This window comes from Emydura macquarii, unplaced genomic scaffold (assembly GCF_026122565.2).
Source record: "Emydura macquarii macquarii isolate MOO-44397 ecotype Brisbane River unplaced genomic scaffold, CSIRO-AGI_Emac_v2 contig_2531, whole genome shotgun sequence".
In the NCBI taxonomy this organism is placed as follows: domain Eukaryota; kingdom Metazoa; phylum Chordata; order Testudines; family Chelidae; genus Emydura; species Emydura macquarii.
Window position 1 is genome coordinate 7,796,236 of NW_027132668.1, and position 14,073 is coordinate 7,810,308.

Genomic DNA, 14,073 nt, shown 5'->3' on the forward strand with positions numbered 1-14,073 from the left:
CAGATTACATGGTAGGAGCCCTATAATCCACACACTGGAACCAATTAAATGCCTGGAGAGTGTGGGTGATGGACAGGTAGTGCCCCTACCCTGTGTCAAAGTGTAATAAAAGCTGTGGCCTGCTGTTTAAAATCCTTCCACATGTCCATTGTCATTTCACTGCTGTGTCTGTATCAAAGGCTGAATAGCACTTTTTTCTTTGTTTTTTTGGAGTTTAACATACAAATTTTTACAATAAAATATCATAAAATAATGCCATATTTTGTACGTACCTCCAGTATGTTGGCATGTATAGGTATACTAAATTGGTATTTTCTAGTTCATGCCACTGGTAGTAGTTCTTCATTTAAAGCAATATGGAAAAGTTCAAAGGCTATTTAAACCTCAGGTCTGTAATTTTATAGTGGTAGAAAAGAAGCAGTAACCAAAAAAAAATTAAGACGTAAAATGTATAGCAGGAGGCAAGTGGGCAAAAGAACTGCAGATGAACCTCACTGGTAAGCCTAATGTATTTTGTAACGATCTGTTATGTCTTCTTTGTCAAATCAACATGGTGGGCTCTGTGTTTACTCACCTTGTACAAGTTGATGCAGGTATAGGTAAACTGTGCGTCTGTTCTAGCGTTCTGTGTTGACTAGCTTCTGCAAGGAAGAAAAATATCTATCAAAACAATGTATTTGCTCTCGCAGCCTTGGTATTCAGAATTTTTCTTACAAAGCAGGTGTACATGATGGGGTTTCTAGTACAAAACTGCACTGTATAGAAGGGAGAAGGAAAGAGATATAGAGAATGGTTTTACCTCTGCATGCCTGCAGTTGACTAGTTAACACTTTTCTAATTTCATTTACCCAAGTAGCTTTAATTTCAGGGGTTGGTGCCTATCATAAAAAAGAAATCAGTGATCAAGTATTGAATGCTAGTTACACTAAACAGTATATGCAAAACACACACCTAGGAACAGCCCTAAAGAAAAGATAAACAAAACCGTCTCTCTGGGCCTTGGGTGAAGGGGACTTATTTTAAGGTTTTGACTAGTCAGAGGAGCTTGTGTCATGGTCACAGAAATTTCATTTTCCTAATGAGGAAATTGACAAGATGTTCATGTCTGTACATTGTTTTCATGAAATGCTAGGAATCTTATGTCTTCATCATAAAGGCCCAGATCCTGCAAGCACACACATGCTAACTTTTACACACCTGAGCAGTGCCACTGAAGTCAACGGGTAGCTCAGGTATGTAAAGTTAAGCATATTTGTAAGTTCTTGCAGGATCAGGGGATAAGTCCACACAGTTTTTATCCACTTTTCTGTCAATGACATCTGAGCCATTTCACAAAACAATTGGGCTGCAAACTGTAGATTAGTATGTTGTAAAAGGAGACACCGCTTTCTCTCTTTTTTGTCTTGTTTTTTTGAAGTGTCCCTTCTGTTGGAATATTTGTATCAGAAACTGCCTTCTGCATTCACCTGTGTGCGTTGGTTCTATTCTCCTCTCATTATACCAGTGCACAGTAGTGGAGTAAAAAAAAACTTATTGCATATCTTACATATTGTATCCTGAAAAACTTCATGGCCCTGAATACAACTTTACTTTTTACCTTTATAATTAACCAGAATAAGAGAGAAATTAAGAGTTATATTTTTCCTCTTTCCTCAGAATGGCTCCTATGACAGTCAGTAGGCCACACTGTCAGCTTATGTAAACTATTATAGCTCCACTGACTTCAACAGAGCAGTAGCGATTCGCACAAATTGAGGATCTGGCCTAAGGAGTCTTACACACGTTCGCAGTCCATTATGCACAAACATGAAAAATGCTTCACCAGTCACTGTTTTGGTGAATCTGGTTTTTATAGTGAGGTACAGAGGCTCCATCTGCTTTTTGACTTCCAATAAGAGAAGCATTACTGTGTCATACCCAAACTAGAAAAGAGTCTCACAATTTCTAATCCTTTTAAGACTACACAAGATTTGCTGCACATGTCTGTTACATGGGCTCCTTGTTTAAATGACATTGCTAAGATTGATATAATAATGTCTGGAAGTAGTATCAACACTTCCAAACATACAAGAAGTGTGGAAAGCACCTGACCATTTATTCTGTGTAAGTGCATGGCTCAGAAGTAAAAAATTAGCAGTACATAAAACAGAAATATAAGTCAATGAGTGTATTTAAAATAAAGTGAAGCACCATTACCTGAATGATGTAAACTTCTTCTCTTGCATTATACCAGATTTCAAATTTTTTTGAGTCACCTTTAACATTCTCTGTTATTCCAACAGCTGTCATCTGGCAAACACAACAGATTGATGTTGACAAACTACTTTTCAATTAAAATAATAGTAACAGTAACAGTAATAGTCACCTTCTTTTACCCTAATACATTGAACTATTTAAACCTATTCAGCAAAGTAATCTTTTCAGCACTGATCTGAGATTTTGCACTCAAGACAAAAGAATATATTGATCATGTACAATCTCCACATTATGCAGTTGAAGCAGGAGAAATTTAGGGCTTTACTCTCAGCCATCACTTGTGTGCCAGAGTGAAGAGGAGTTTCTGTAAATTAATCAAGACCCATAAATATTATATTTGAGGACCAGATCATGATACTCTTACCCACATTTAGGATGATCTTACTCCACCAGTAGTCCCAATTAACTATTTAACATGGGCAAGGGGATCACAATCTGCATTAAATTAACCTAATATGGTTTTTTAATCTCAAAACAGAATATATTGGAATTAAAAAAGGGATGCTATATATAAATGGGGAGGAAAGGGAAGACATAGAAAATAGCATAAAAGGGCAGAGATTATAACAATATAGGCCAGACTTGCTTCAAAGTGCAAATTCCATACTGCAAAAAATTCTTTAGGTGTTTAAGATAACAAAATATATCAGGCACATAAATGTGCTTTCAAATAAAGTTATAGGTATAAAATGTTTTCAGTGAGTGAACGTAATATACTGTATGCAAGAAGCTCAAAGGTTTAGTACTACTTTTGTCTTATTCTTAATACGATTGCTAAAATAGCTTACGTTTAAGGAATGCTTATAACTGTAGGAAGGTGCTTTTTCATATCCCTCTCCATTTTCTTCTCTCTTTTTACAGAACAACACTGCCTTCTCATGGAGGAACAGGTGCCTTTGCATTGGCTTGAAACGTGCCAAATCCTTCACTTTTGAGTGGCCCTTTTTATGATCAGTCCATACACTGAAGGATCCTTGCATTAAAAGCTTGCCTAGTTCATTCAGGTTTCCCTGGAACAAAAACAGTCAAATTGTTTACACTTCGAAGGGACACAGTCAGCTTGAAAACCACATTTCCATCTGAAAATGTTGTCCTAGCGGTACTGTTGTTACAAGAGACTCCCATTATCAGTAAGAGAGGGTGAGTCCACAAATGTGAGCTAAATAGGACAGCAGAAAACTCTATGAAATTTTGTGTGTGTGCTTGTAGATATATATATATCTATTTTCATAAAAAAGGTGTTCTATCAATTTTTTAAAAAAATAAATAGTCAAAAATTGATTGACATTGTTCCTTTATACATAATTTGTTTGGTTTATTAATTTTGAAAGTGGGAAGACTTTATACAAAGCTGTGTGATGCAAGATGGTCCAAATTTGCCTAAAGAGAACAGAAGCAGCCTACTAGGGCAGCAATGCTGCTTCTTATTTAGACTTTAACCCTTCTTAACAAAGAAAGGATGAGGAATCCACCATTACATGCAAATTCACATCTAACATCCAACAACACATCAAATACTGAAGATAAATATGATAGAGAATGATGTGAGATTAGAAATTACCCAAAGATGAAAAAAGTCTTATCTGAACTTCTTTACTTTGATGATTTGGATAAAATGGAACTCGGGGGTGAAATCCTGGCCCTACTGAAGTCTGACCTCCTGTGTAACATAGGCCATAGAACTTCCCCAAAATAATTCCTAGAGCAGATCTTTTAGAAAAACATCCAATCTTGATTTAAAACTTGTCAGTGATGGAGACCCCACCATGACATTTTGTAAATTGTTCCAATGGATGATTACACTCACTGCTAAAAATGTATGCTTTATTTCCAGTCTGAATCTGTCTAGCTTCAACTTCCAATCATCGGCTCATGTTAAACCTTTCTCTGCTAGACTGAAGAGCCCATTATTAAATATTTGTTCCCCATATATGTACTTGGACTCTAATCAGGTCACTCCTTCACCTTCTCTTTGTTAAGCTAGACAGATTGAGCTCCTTGAGTCTCTTTCACTCTCTCTTCCCCCCCAAGGCATTTCTTCTAACCCTTTAATCATTCTCATGCTCTTCAATTTATCAACATCCTCCTTGAATTGTGGACACCAGAACTGGACACAGTATTCCAGAATGGCCACACCAGTGCAAAGTACAGAGGTGAAACAATCTCACACCTACTCAAGATTCCCTTGTTTATGCATCCCAGGATAGCATTAGTTGTTTTGGACACACAGTCATGCAGGGAGCTTCTGTTCAGCTGATTACCCACTATGATCCCCAAATCTTTTTCAAAGTCACTGCTTCCCAAGATACAGGATGCTATCATTCCTGGGTTTGGTTTTGCATCAGTTCTTCTCTAGGAAGAAATTTCCTTCCAAAGATAAAGTATTATGCATCGGTTAACAATGCCTTCTTCTGAAACATTTGGCACGGTCTACTGCTGGGCAGTGTACAGCACTCAAAATGGACAACTGACATGACAATACTTATTCTCTTCTTTCTAAGGTACACTGCTGAATAAAATAGACTTTATACCTCACTTTGTATACATTTGAAGAAGAAAATTTAAAAAGGAAAATTGGGATCTATGAAGTGGGATTGTCACTTGTAAAAAAAAATGTTAAAACTATGTACTAATAATGAGATTGGTGAGAAATATATAAGAAATAAATTTTCCCATTATTTTTCTTAGATAATACCATTCAGATATTCATTAGTTAAAAGGAAACTGTTGCAAAATCCAATGTGCATTATTATATACACCTCATTTATTTTTGTATCTTTACAGAAATAATTAAGAAATGCTGTCACTTACATCATAGCCAGTAATGGCAATCTGGTGCATGGAATCATTGACTGCTTTGAGAATACCTAGTATAGAGGTTAATGCCTCCTGCAGATCTTCAGCTCCTTCACAGTTTTTACTGTATTTCAGCATTTCCTGTGGGGAAAAAAATGATGTGATGCTCATTCAGTTCTAGATAACTAGGAAGTAGATGACAAGTAATACTCAAGATGAGTGTACATTCAACACTGAATTTGAGACAAGTTTTCAAAATTAACTGATGAGCTTTTGTGCAAAAAAGGCTTTCTGGTCCTTTGTGAAATTTTCAACCAAAAATGACCACTTGCCACATTTGAAAAAATCCCAAGGAGGAGAATCTATGAAGGTGGGAATCTCCAAAAGCTACATGGTAGTAGATTAAATAGAAGGCTGGGAGTCAGAAGGTTCTAAATTCAACCTCTCACCTCTACTGCTGACTGGCCTTCACAATTCACACTGAGAGCACTTTACAACCATTAGTAAATTATAAAGCAGGTAAGTATCTGGAAATCAGGCTTAGTCAGCCCAATCTTGCAAACTGTTACTATCAAACCGGTGACAAAATTGGCTTGAATTTTTGTGAAAAATCTTTCCATTGTTACCTCGCTCTAAAACTTAAGCATATGTCATGCTCATTGTAAACTGTTGTTATTATTTGTATTGCATCCTGGAGCCCTGAACATGGATTGAAGCCCTACCTACTGTGCTAGGAACTGCCCAAAAATATAACAAAGAGGCGGTCCTTCACCAAAAACTTTACAATCTAAGTGAAGATACTCTTTTCTGTGGCACCAGTCCTGCAGTTCCATCTATGTGGAGCTTCAATGGGAGATCACATGAGAATTACGGTTCATTCAGGCAAGTCAAATCGCGGGAAATAAGGATATTTTAAGAGAGATTTCTAAAATCATCACTCTTCATATTTAAACATAATCAGCAAAATTCATCCCTGTTGTAGCTTGACTAACTTAAATGAATTTGTGCCAGGGGTGAATTTGATCCAATAGTATTTTTAAATAATTAGTGTACTATAATTTTAAAAACTAATTTTGGAATCTTAACTTGCCTATGCGTGAAGCATTTGTTAAAACAAGTCATCTGCATGCATGGAAAAGGTTATATTTTGAATACTCATTAAATAATTTATGATGAAAAAAATCAGACATATTAAATGTTCGGAAATTTAGTGTAGCATTTTCAAAAATCTCAGGCTTCTAATATAAAACCATAAAATACAATATGGTCATGTATTTTCTAAAAACATACAGTGGTGTCAATTAAAAACCACTCGATTCCTGAAATGTATCCCTCTGCATTATCTTGCAGAATTTCTATTCAACTATAGAGGCATTTTTCTGAGCACATTTTGTAGCCCGTAATGCAAATTCCTGCAATGGTCACAAGTTTTAAGCAAATGGGAAGTTTTCCATGCAATTCTGTTTGTCCTAGTCCTCCTTCTGTCTACCCAACAGGAGAATAAAGGCAAAAAGAGCTGTTAAACAAAGCCTATATGCAGAAACACTTGTTTGCCCACTTCCTGCTTTTAGAACCAGAGAAACAAGAGAATTGAACAAGAAGATGGCAGACTTGGATGTGCCTATCTGCCTTGATGACTTCAATGTCCTTGTACGTTCTTATTTCTGCTGTCTTTTAGGCTTTTCTCTGGATAGGATGAGACAAGTAGTGACATACAATTACAAATTTTAAAAAATGTGCTACCTTCAAAAGCATGCTCATGAATACCATTCTGTATCCCTTACCTTCAGCAGTAACTGATATTTGGTTATTCTCTGAACAGGTTTCAGTAAGTAGGAATCCAAACTCAGCTTGTGATCAAGTTTCCTTTGACATTCCTAAAATGAATTTAAGCACTTTGTTAATACACAATTTAAAGTCTTTCTTCATTCAGTCTTTGAAACATTGAGAAAATATATCAATTTACAAATACAAATATTTTGAAGAAATAAATACGTATACCTGAAAAAAGACAGAGTCTGAAAATTGCCTCCACAAACTTTCAGATCGTGGCTTATTTTGACAATATCTTTCATAAATTTGGAAATCTTCCATCTGAATTTGGGGGAAAAAGGTTGTTGTGAATTCAAGTACTGAACTTTTACTAAAAAGTACTTACAATTCTTAGGAATGCCTGCTTATGAGTCTAAGAAAAACCAGGACAAATAAGAGTATAATTCCCTGGAACCTTATTGGCAAAAAAATATTATTAAATTATTCATTGTTATTTTAGTGGATATTATTATTAATTTGCACACTGTATTGTAGAATTTCAAAATAACATTTTCTTGTTAATACTTGCTTCAGTTTAACATTAAGCATCTTTAAATATATACAATCCATATATATAAACCCCTTACTTAAATTAATATATGAAAAAGAAATGTCTATATAGCATTATAATATTAACCATAAATACAGGCAAACAGTAATAAAATAGAGAGGTGCTCTTTAGTGGTAGGCTGCTATGTCACCAGCTGCATCCAGGTGGCAAATATTGCTGATGGCTAATCCATAACAAACTTTTGCTATCCATTCAGAAATAATAAATACTACTATCATCAAAAGAATCATGTATTATACTTTTGTGGAATGGGGCAAAGTCTTTGTAGCACATAATGTATTCAAATACTTCTGCAGTTTTTCTGTTTGTGAGTTCTCTGCATACATATATGAATTTGCTCATTACTGCAAAGCGTTCAAACATTTCCTAGTAACATATCACCCAAGTGGTAGTGCACTATTCATTTCAATGTCTTCCAGGGTCTTACTATTCAAGAGTATGACTGAAATTTATATAAATTAGAGAAACCTATGTGCTATAGTCCCATAGATATTCATGAACCTATCACCTTCTGAATTAAATTTGCCCCCTGTACAGAGGGCTAGGATAAAGCCTATGAGACACACAAGTTCTTCTTCAGCCCTCTAAATAGAGTTTAAATGGGCTTACATATTACATAAACTATATGCTGGCCCTCTGCAGAGTAGTGAGTTTCACCTTCTGAACAAAAGTGTCACAGGTTGTGACTATTATGGAAGCAAATTCAAGTTTTTTATTTTAATTAATATTTGCAATCAGTTTTTTGGTAGTATTTGCCCAGCTCTACTCTTTTTCCTGTTTCTTTTCTGTTTCCTCTGTGAAGATAGCTCCATTTCCTTGCTGAATTCATTCCAAGCCCAGTTTCTTTGTGGCAAGCATCTTGAATATCATATTTGGGTTTAACTTTGAGAAGCTAGTTTTTAATCAAGCAAACCTGTTCCTAGGGGGGTTTTTTTTTGGTTGTTTTTTTGTTTTTTTTTTTTTAAAGCAACACTTACGGAGTCTCATCCACTATTTGAGGCGCAAATGCCAGTCTTAAACAACTGCTTCAAGTCACATTTATAACAATAATAGCATTGAAAATATTCACCCATTTCAACAGTTTAAAAGTTACGTTGGCTCATTCAGTGGAACAGTTAATGGATCATTCAATTCTGACCTCTGAGTTGAAGCATTTGCATCTATTTTAAAAATGGATATTTGTCTTTATTTACAAAGAAAAATAGCATTGTAAAAAACATCATATATACATTATAAAGTATTAATGGCTTCAGCAAACAATGGCCCAATTTTAGTCTGGCACAAATAGGTGCCCTCAATAAATTACAACAGCATTGTGCCTATTCTTATGTAACCCCGCTAGGGGGGTGCTCCTAAAATACCACCCTGGGTCTCTAGGGGACTCGCTCATGAACTACAGCAGGAATGACTGCAGAGGCTTAGGACTCCATTTCCCAGATTGCCTCAGGTCTAGAGCAGATACAGAACCAGTTAGCAACTTTAGCAGAAACAATTATAAGCCAGAATTCAGAGACAAAGGGTTTGGTTTTACTTTCAGTTTTGACTTTCTTTGGCCTGGAAAGAGAGAAGCATCACAGCCAGAGAGGACCCTTCTACCCACCACATCCCTATCGAAGGAAAAACTTGAAGCCCTTTTGGGATTTCTGGAGCATTGGACAGTGTCATCTCAGCAGAGACCAGAAACCCAGTAGGCTGAGGAGAGAGTCATGGACTGGCTACCAAGAGCCAGTCTAACTGCACATTTGAATCTAGACCAGAGAGCCACAAAGGTGATCTTACCATTATTGGTGTGTTTGGTTTTGGGTTTATTTATTTTTTTTGACATTGTGTTTTAATTCAGCTGCACCACCAATCAAAGAGTGAGCCTAAACTCACTCTGCCTAGGCAGGTGTCGAGGGAACAGGGCACTGGTATTGGTTTTCAGTGTTGGCAAGGTTTATGTATTGTTGTTTTTGTCTTTTATTATGCCAATTTCTTTTTCCACTGTTCCTTATCCTAAGTTTGCCATACTTAATAAAGCCCCATTTACTGCTTTATTACTGTGGGACTTGTGATAACTATTTTATTTTTGTGTGCTCTGATCTACACTCCTGTGTATTAGACTGAGTATTGAATATTTTCCCAAGGGAAAGCCCGTCTATATTCTTCTCTTCACTAGGAGGGGTTTCCTTGAGTGGCGGTATCAGGTGTCCTTATAGATAGGGTGACCAGATAGCAAGTGTGAAAAATCGGTACACAGGGTGGAGGGTAATAGGCGCTTATATAAAAAAAAGGCCCGAATATAGGGACTGTTCCTATAAAATCAGGATGTCTAGTCACTCTACTTATTGGTGAACCAAAAACCCTGAGGAGAAAAAGTAGAAGGCTGCAGCCAGATCTAAGAGCTGGGTTACATTTACTAGATCTGAATTTGGGACTAAGACTTCACTATGAGGGAGTGTCATCACATTCTCAGTTCCAGAATGATAAATGGCATTAAAAGACCACAAGGAATTCCTTTAAATTTCATCCAAATGTCTCATGGTATTCATTCCAACAGTGAAAGCTACATTAGTCACCTTTACATTTTCCTGTTGCTTTAGATAATGCCTTAGGTAACTAAACATCACCTCTGCATGTGCAATAATCTGTAGTAAGTAGAGGGAAGTTTAAGTCAGAGTGCAACTACTGTGGTGACTGTATTGATTTATCAGAGAGAAAATCAACAAGTGTAGCAAGTACTTTGTACCTATGAGCATCTAGGGACACCATGTTTGTGTGATGTGACCCTTAAAAGAGGTGAAGTTTCTTCCTAGGAATTTTCAAAATGCCAGTGGAGATGCATGCTTCACTGTAGTATCCAGTTGCCACAAAGGAATGGTTCAACTACAGTAATATGGGTTTCATTTGTATTTAATCTCAAACTAATTAGTATAAATAATGTTAATTTAGTGCAATAAATTTAGTGTGCTCGTTAGGAAACAAAAAAAGTTCTACATAGCAATCACCTGATTTAATAAGCCAGTCATTTATACTGACTTGATCCTGATCTCATCTACGATTTTGTAACCTTAACTCTAATAAAACTCTACTTTATTTTTCATCATACCAGTGGTTCAGAGGGTGATTATAGGGAAAAAAGGTACCTGATTCAAGAGTAAATAAACTCCCCCCCCGAAAGTTGAAAATTAAATACATTCAATTAATGTCTACCTCGTTGGTTCCTCTGCTACTCACTTAAGTTTAATGAAAGGGATTTGATGACAATGGCCATGTGAAAATCTCCCACATCTTTTGTAGTCATAGGTGGGTCTATAACTAGTATGCTGGGATTTTAATTCAAGCTGGGTGAGACACAAGAACATCTAGTAAAACACATTCTCTGTTTCTATACATTTGTGATACATACCCTTTCCAGAAAACACCTTCCTACGAGCTCTGGGTATTCTATGTAATTTTCTAGTTCTCTCAAGAATATTCTACAAAGAAGATAATTTTGTTAGGTCATACGATAAAATATCCTAAATAAAAAACAGCTGTAATAACTTAGACTTCCTTAGGCTCTTTCCATAGAATTAATTTTCTAAACTTTAGTAAATATCAGAGTTATAATTTTGTAATACAAAACTAAACATACCCCCTAACTCATTATTTGAAAGGGACACCAATTTAAAAATGACATTTCTGAATTTTTATTTAACCTACTGTTGTTAGAAATGGTACAGAAGATTTCTATAACTGAAAGAGATTGGAGAAAAATGTTTTTAATTTGTTTACTTTCTGCATTTGGCAGCATTTTGTGTACAGTCATCTGCACTATTTCCCCCAAACAGTTTCACATTTTGTTTGTGTGTGTTTTTCACCTTCAAAAAGGGGAAAAAAACACTGAAAGAAATAGAAAAATGTGACTCTAAAATCACAGAAATTGACCCAGGGACAAGTATAATATGTGAAACTACTTTTAACTTTTTAAAAAAACACCTAGCTAGATCACAAGTTGGCAAATTTTCCCTTAAAAATTGCTGGCCAAATCCTATATGCCTGTATAAGGAATGTAACAATTGTTCTTTACACTTAACTGTTTGAAATTATGCTTTTATCTTTCCTACCAGTTCCAGTTCTACCCTGTGTGGGAAGATCTGCTAAACAGTAGCCATTAATTCAAAATCCTAAGAGAGGTCAATTTTCCTAATAGAGTGTAAAATCAGCAGCCTTCATCACACAGAAGAATATCAAGGGTGGGATAAAATGGATAGTGGCTGATGCAAGAAGTTAATACTTAGTGGTAGAAAAAAAAAAAAAAAGACTAATATCCAAGGATCAGTCATGTTTTTATGGAGTCATGACAGTAACTTTGTAATGGTTGTAAGACAGTTTCTGTTATATTTGAAACTGTTTAACTTCCTTCATTAATTGGGTGAGTGAAAAGAGAGACTGCAAAGCAAAGATGAGCATGCAGCAAAATATTGGCTGTTTTATACTTTTTGCAGGAAAGCGTCAAACAGCTCTTTGCAAGGTTCCTGGTCTCCCTTAGATACTTTGATTTAGGTGTATCAGATACCAAGGAAAGACTAAGTAAAGGTCTTTTAATGTGATTAAAATAACTATGAGAACCCTTCCTTCTCCCAAGCAATACTATGTAAAACGGTATAACATACAAATGGAAACATTCACTCTCTTAACACTCATCTGTCCACCCACTTAAGGCTTTTTTGATTGAACACAAAATCTAACCTGTTGTGAAAATGATAAATTTCTTCCATATTCCCAAACAAAATATCCTTCTTATTTAGGAGCCCTGGTGAAATGAGATGCATCATTAAAGGGTTGTCCATCTCTGCAGCATACCCCTGTGACATGGAGAGAGGCAGATTAATTAGTTCCATTTAGTTCCAACATTTGTCTCACTTCCACAGTTCAGTCTGCCAGCAGCTGATAAACAGCACAGAATATTTTTGTATAAATTGTGAAATGTTCACTCTTACAACATTGCTCTTCTCTTGACTGCCAGCAAAATGAATGCTCAGGAGGATTGCATACACACATTCATAATCTCGAAAGAGTTAATTTGAAGAATTACTGAATGTTCTTGTTAAAGAAGAATGTAGGGAAGTTTACACAATCACTGCATTCAAGCCAAAGCTAGCATACTTCCACATCACTTATGCATATGTAATTTGCTATTTTTCATAACTCTTTAAATATTTCAACTGATCAATATTTTAAAACTAGCTATAATGTCTATGCAACCTTCTTGCTCATCCACATTTAAAACTACTACTGCAGGTAACAAAAATCATTGCAGATCCTGCCATTTGGCGTTTTAACACATCAAGAAATACATGCAACATTGTATAAGTCTCATTTCCAAATGTAGACATTATCCACAGGGCATGGTGAGCCAGAATCTCTGGTCTGCATACTCAGCATAGCTCAGGAGGGGAGCATGCAAAGGTGGCTTTAAGCCATTATTGATCTTCTCTAAGTCATGGGGACACTGGGGCAGTCTCCCTCCCCCACAAAAAATATTTCCAGATAGATAACATATAGGGCAAAGAAGGTTTTTTTTGTATTGCACTTTGCTAGAGGGTATTAATTTAAAGATAAATGACTGAAGATGTCTACTCCTCAGAGGAGTAGCTCTGGCTAGCAGATCTATGGATAAACAGACTTACCTCAAGAACACAAAGAAGTTCTTCCACATATGCTCGTTCAGTTTCAATAAGTTCATTAATTACATGGCTGTTAATAGAGAGATAATTAAGAAAGGACTAATCAGTCTCCATATAAAATTCCTTAGCCTACTTTACAGGCTCAAGTAACTAATGCTGAATATAAATTTGCGTATCCACGTATATTTGTGTATCCATATTTTATGTCAAATGTCCTTCTTACAAATGGCGGGGTAGTGGATGCTGTTTAAATCAGAAGATTATAAATTGAGGCAGCAGATAGTGACATTGCACACTCTAAACCTGAGTTCTGCTGTATTTGCAAGTGCTGCAGGAGCTGGAGTTAAAGCTGCAATGTGCTACTGAAGATAGATTTTTGTATTTTAAATTCAGTTGGTCATTTGCTATTCAAGTCATCTTATGAATCAGTATTTATGGCATATTATGAAGAAATGTCATGTCATGTCTCTGTCACATTTGTTTTCCACAGGAATCCAGTTAACATGGATTCCTTTTCCTCATTATGGTTTTGGGTGGGTGGATTTTCACGTCTATGAACACATGGAACTGACACTGATGGCTAGAGCCAGCTATAGTGCAGGTTTTTTTGGACAGGGGAGCCAATACACTTCAGTCTGCAAATGCTGCTAGGCCGATCCCAGATCTGTTCTGGGCAGAGACTGCTAATTTTGCAATTCGATATGGTGGTTCTGTGATGTGGAAAAAGGAATACTAGGGACTTTCTTGAAATTTCCCCAGAATACAGTTCAAGGCCAGACCTCTGACCTCCTGTTTATCACAGACCACTAACATCACACCCAACAACCAAAACTAGAACCAAGCACCACAGCCCTTAGGAGACCGAACCATTAGGTCCCAAAGGCAGAGAATGGGAGGAAATTCTTTCTTGACCTCACATATGCTGAACACGTGAGTCTGACGCTGAGCATGTGAGCAAGAACTAGCCAGCCAAGTACCTGAGAGAAT

The 14,073-nt window shown here is 36.3% G+C and overlaps 1 protein-coding gene across 11 annotated transcripts in view; it reads right to left on the reverse strand.

Annotated features, from left to right (window-relative positions):
* The window catches only part of MCF2L (MCF.2 cell line derived transforming sequence like), a 260,528-nt gene that overhangs the window by 13,153 nt on the left and 233,302 nt on the right, over nt 1-14,073 (reverse strand). For all 11 annotated transcript variants that reach the window (XM_067563667.1, XM_067563670.1, XM_067563666.1 and 8 more), the window contains 10 exons: nt 13,090-13,156; nt 12,149-12,264; nt 10,824-10,893; nt 7,054-7,146; nt 6,837-6,929; nt 5,068-5,193; nt 3,045-3,266; nt 2,197-2,289; nt 800-878; nt 575-641 (listed from right to left, as the gene is read on the reverse strand). In XM_067563667.1, coding sequence (XP_067419768.1) covers nt 575-641; nt 800-878; nt 2,197-2,289; nt 3,045-3,266; nt 5,068-5,193; nt 6,837-6,929; nt 7,054-7,146; nt 10,824-10,893; nt 12,149-12,264; nt 13,090-13,156 — 1,026 coding nt within the window. The remainder of the gene's footprint in view (nt 1-574; nt 642-799; nt 879-2,196; nt 2,290-3,044; nt 3,267-5,067; nt 5,194-6,836; nt 6,930-7,053; nt 7,147-10,823; nt 10,894-12,148; nt 12,265-13,089; nt 13,157-14,073) is intronic.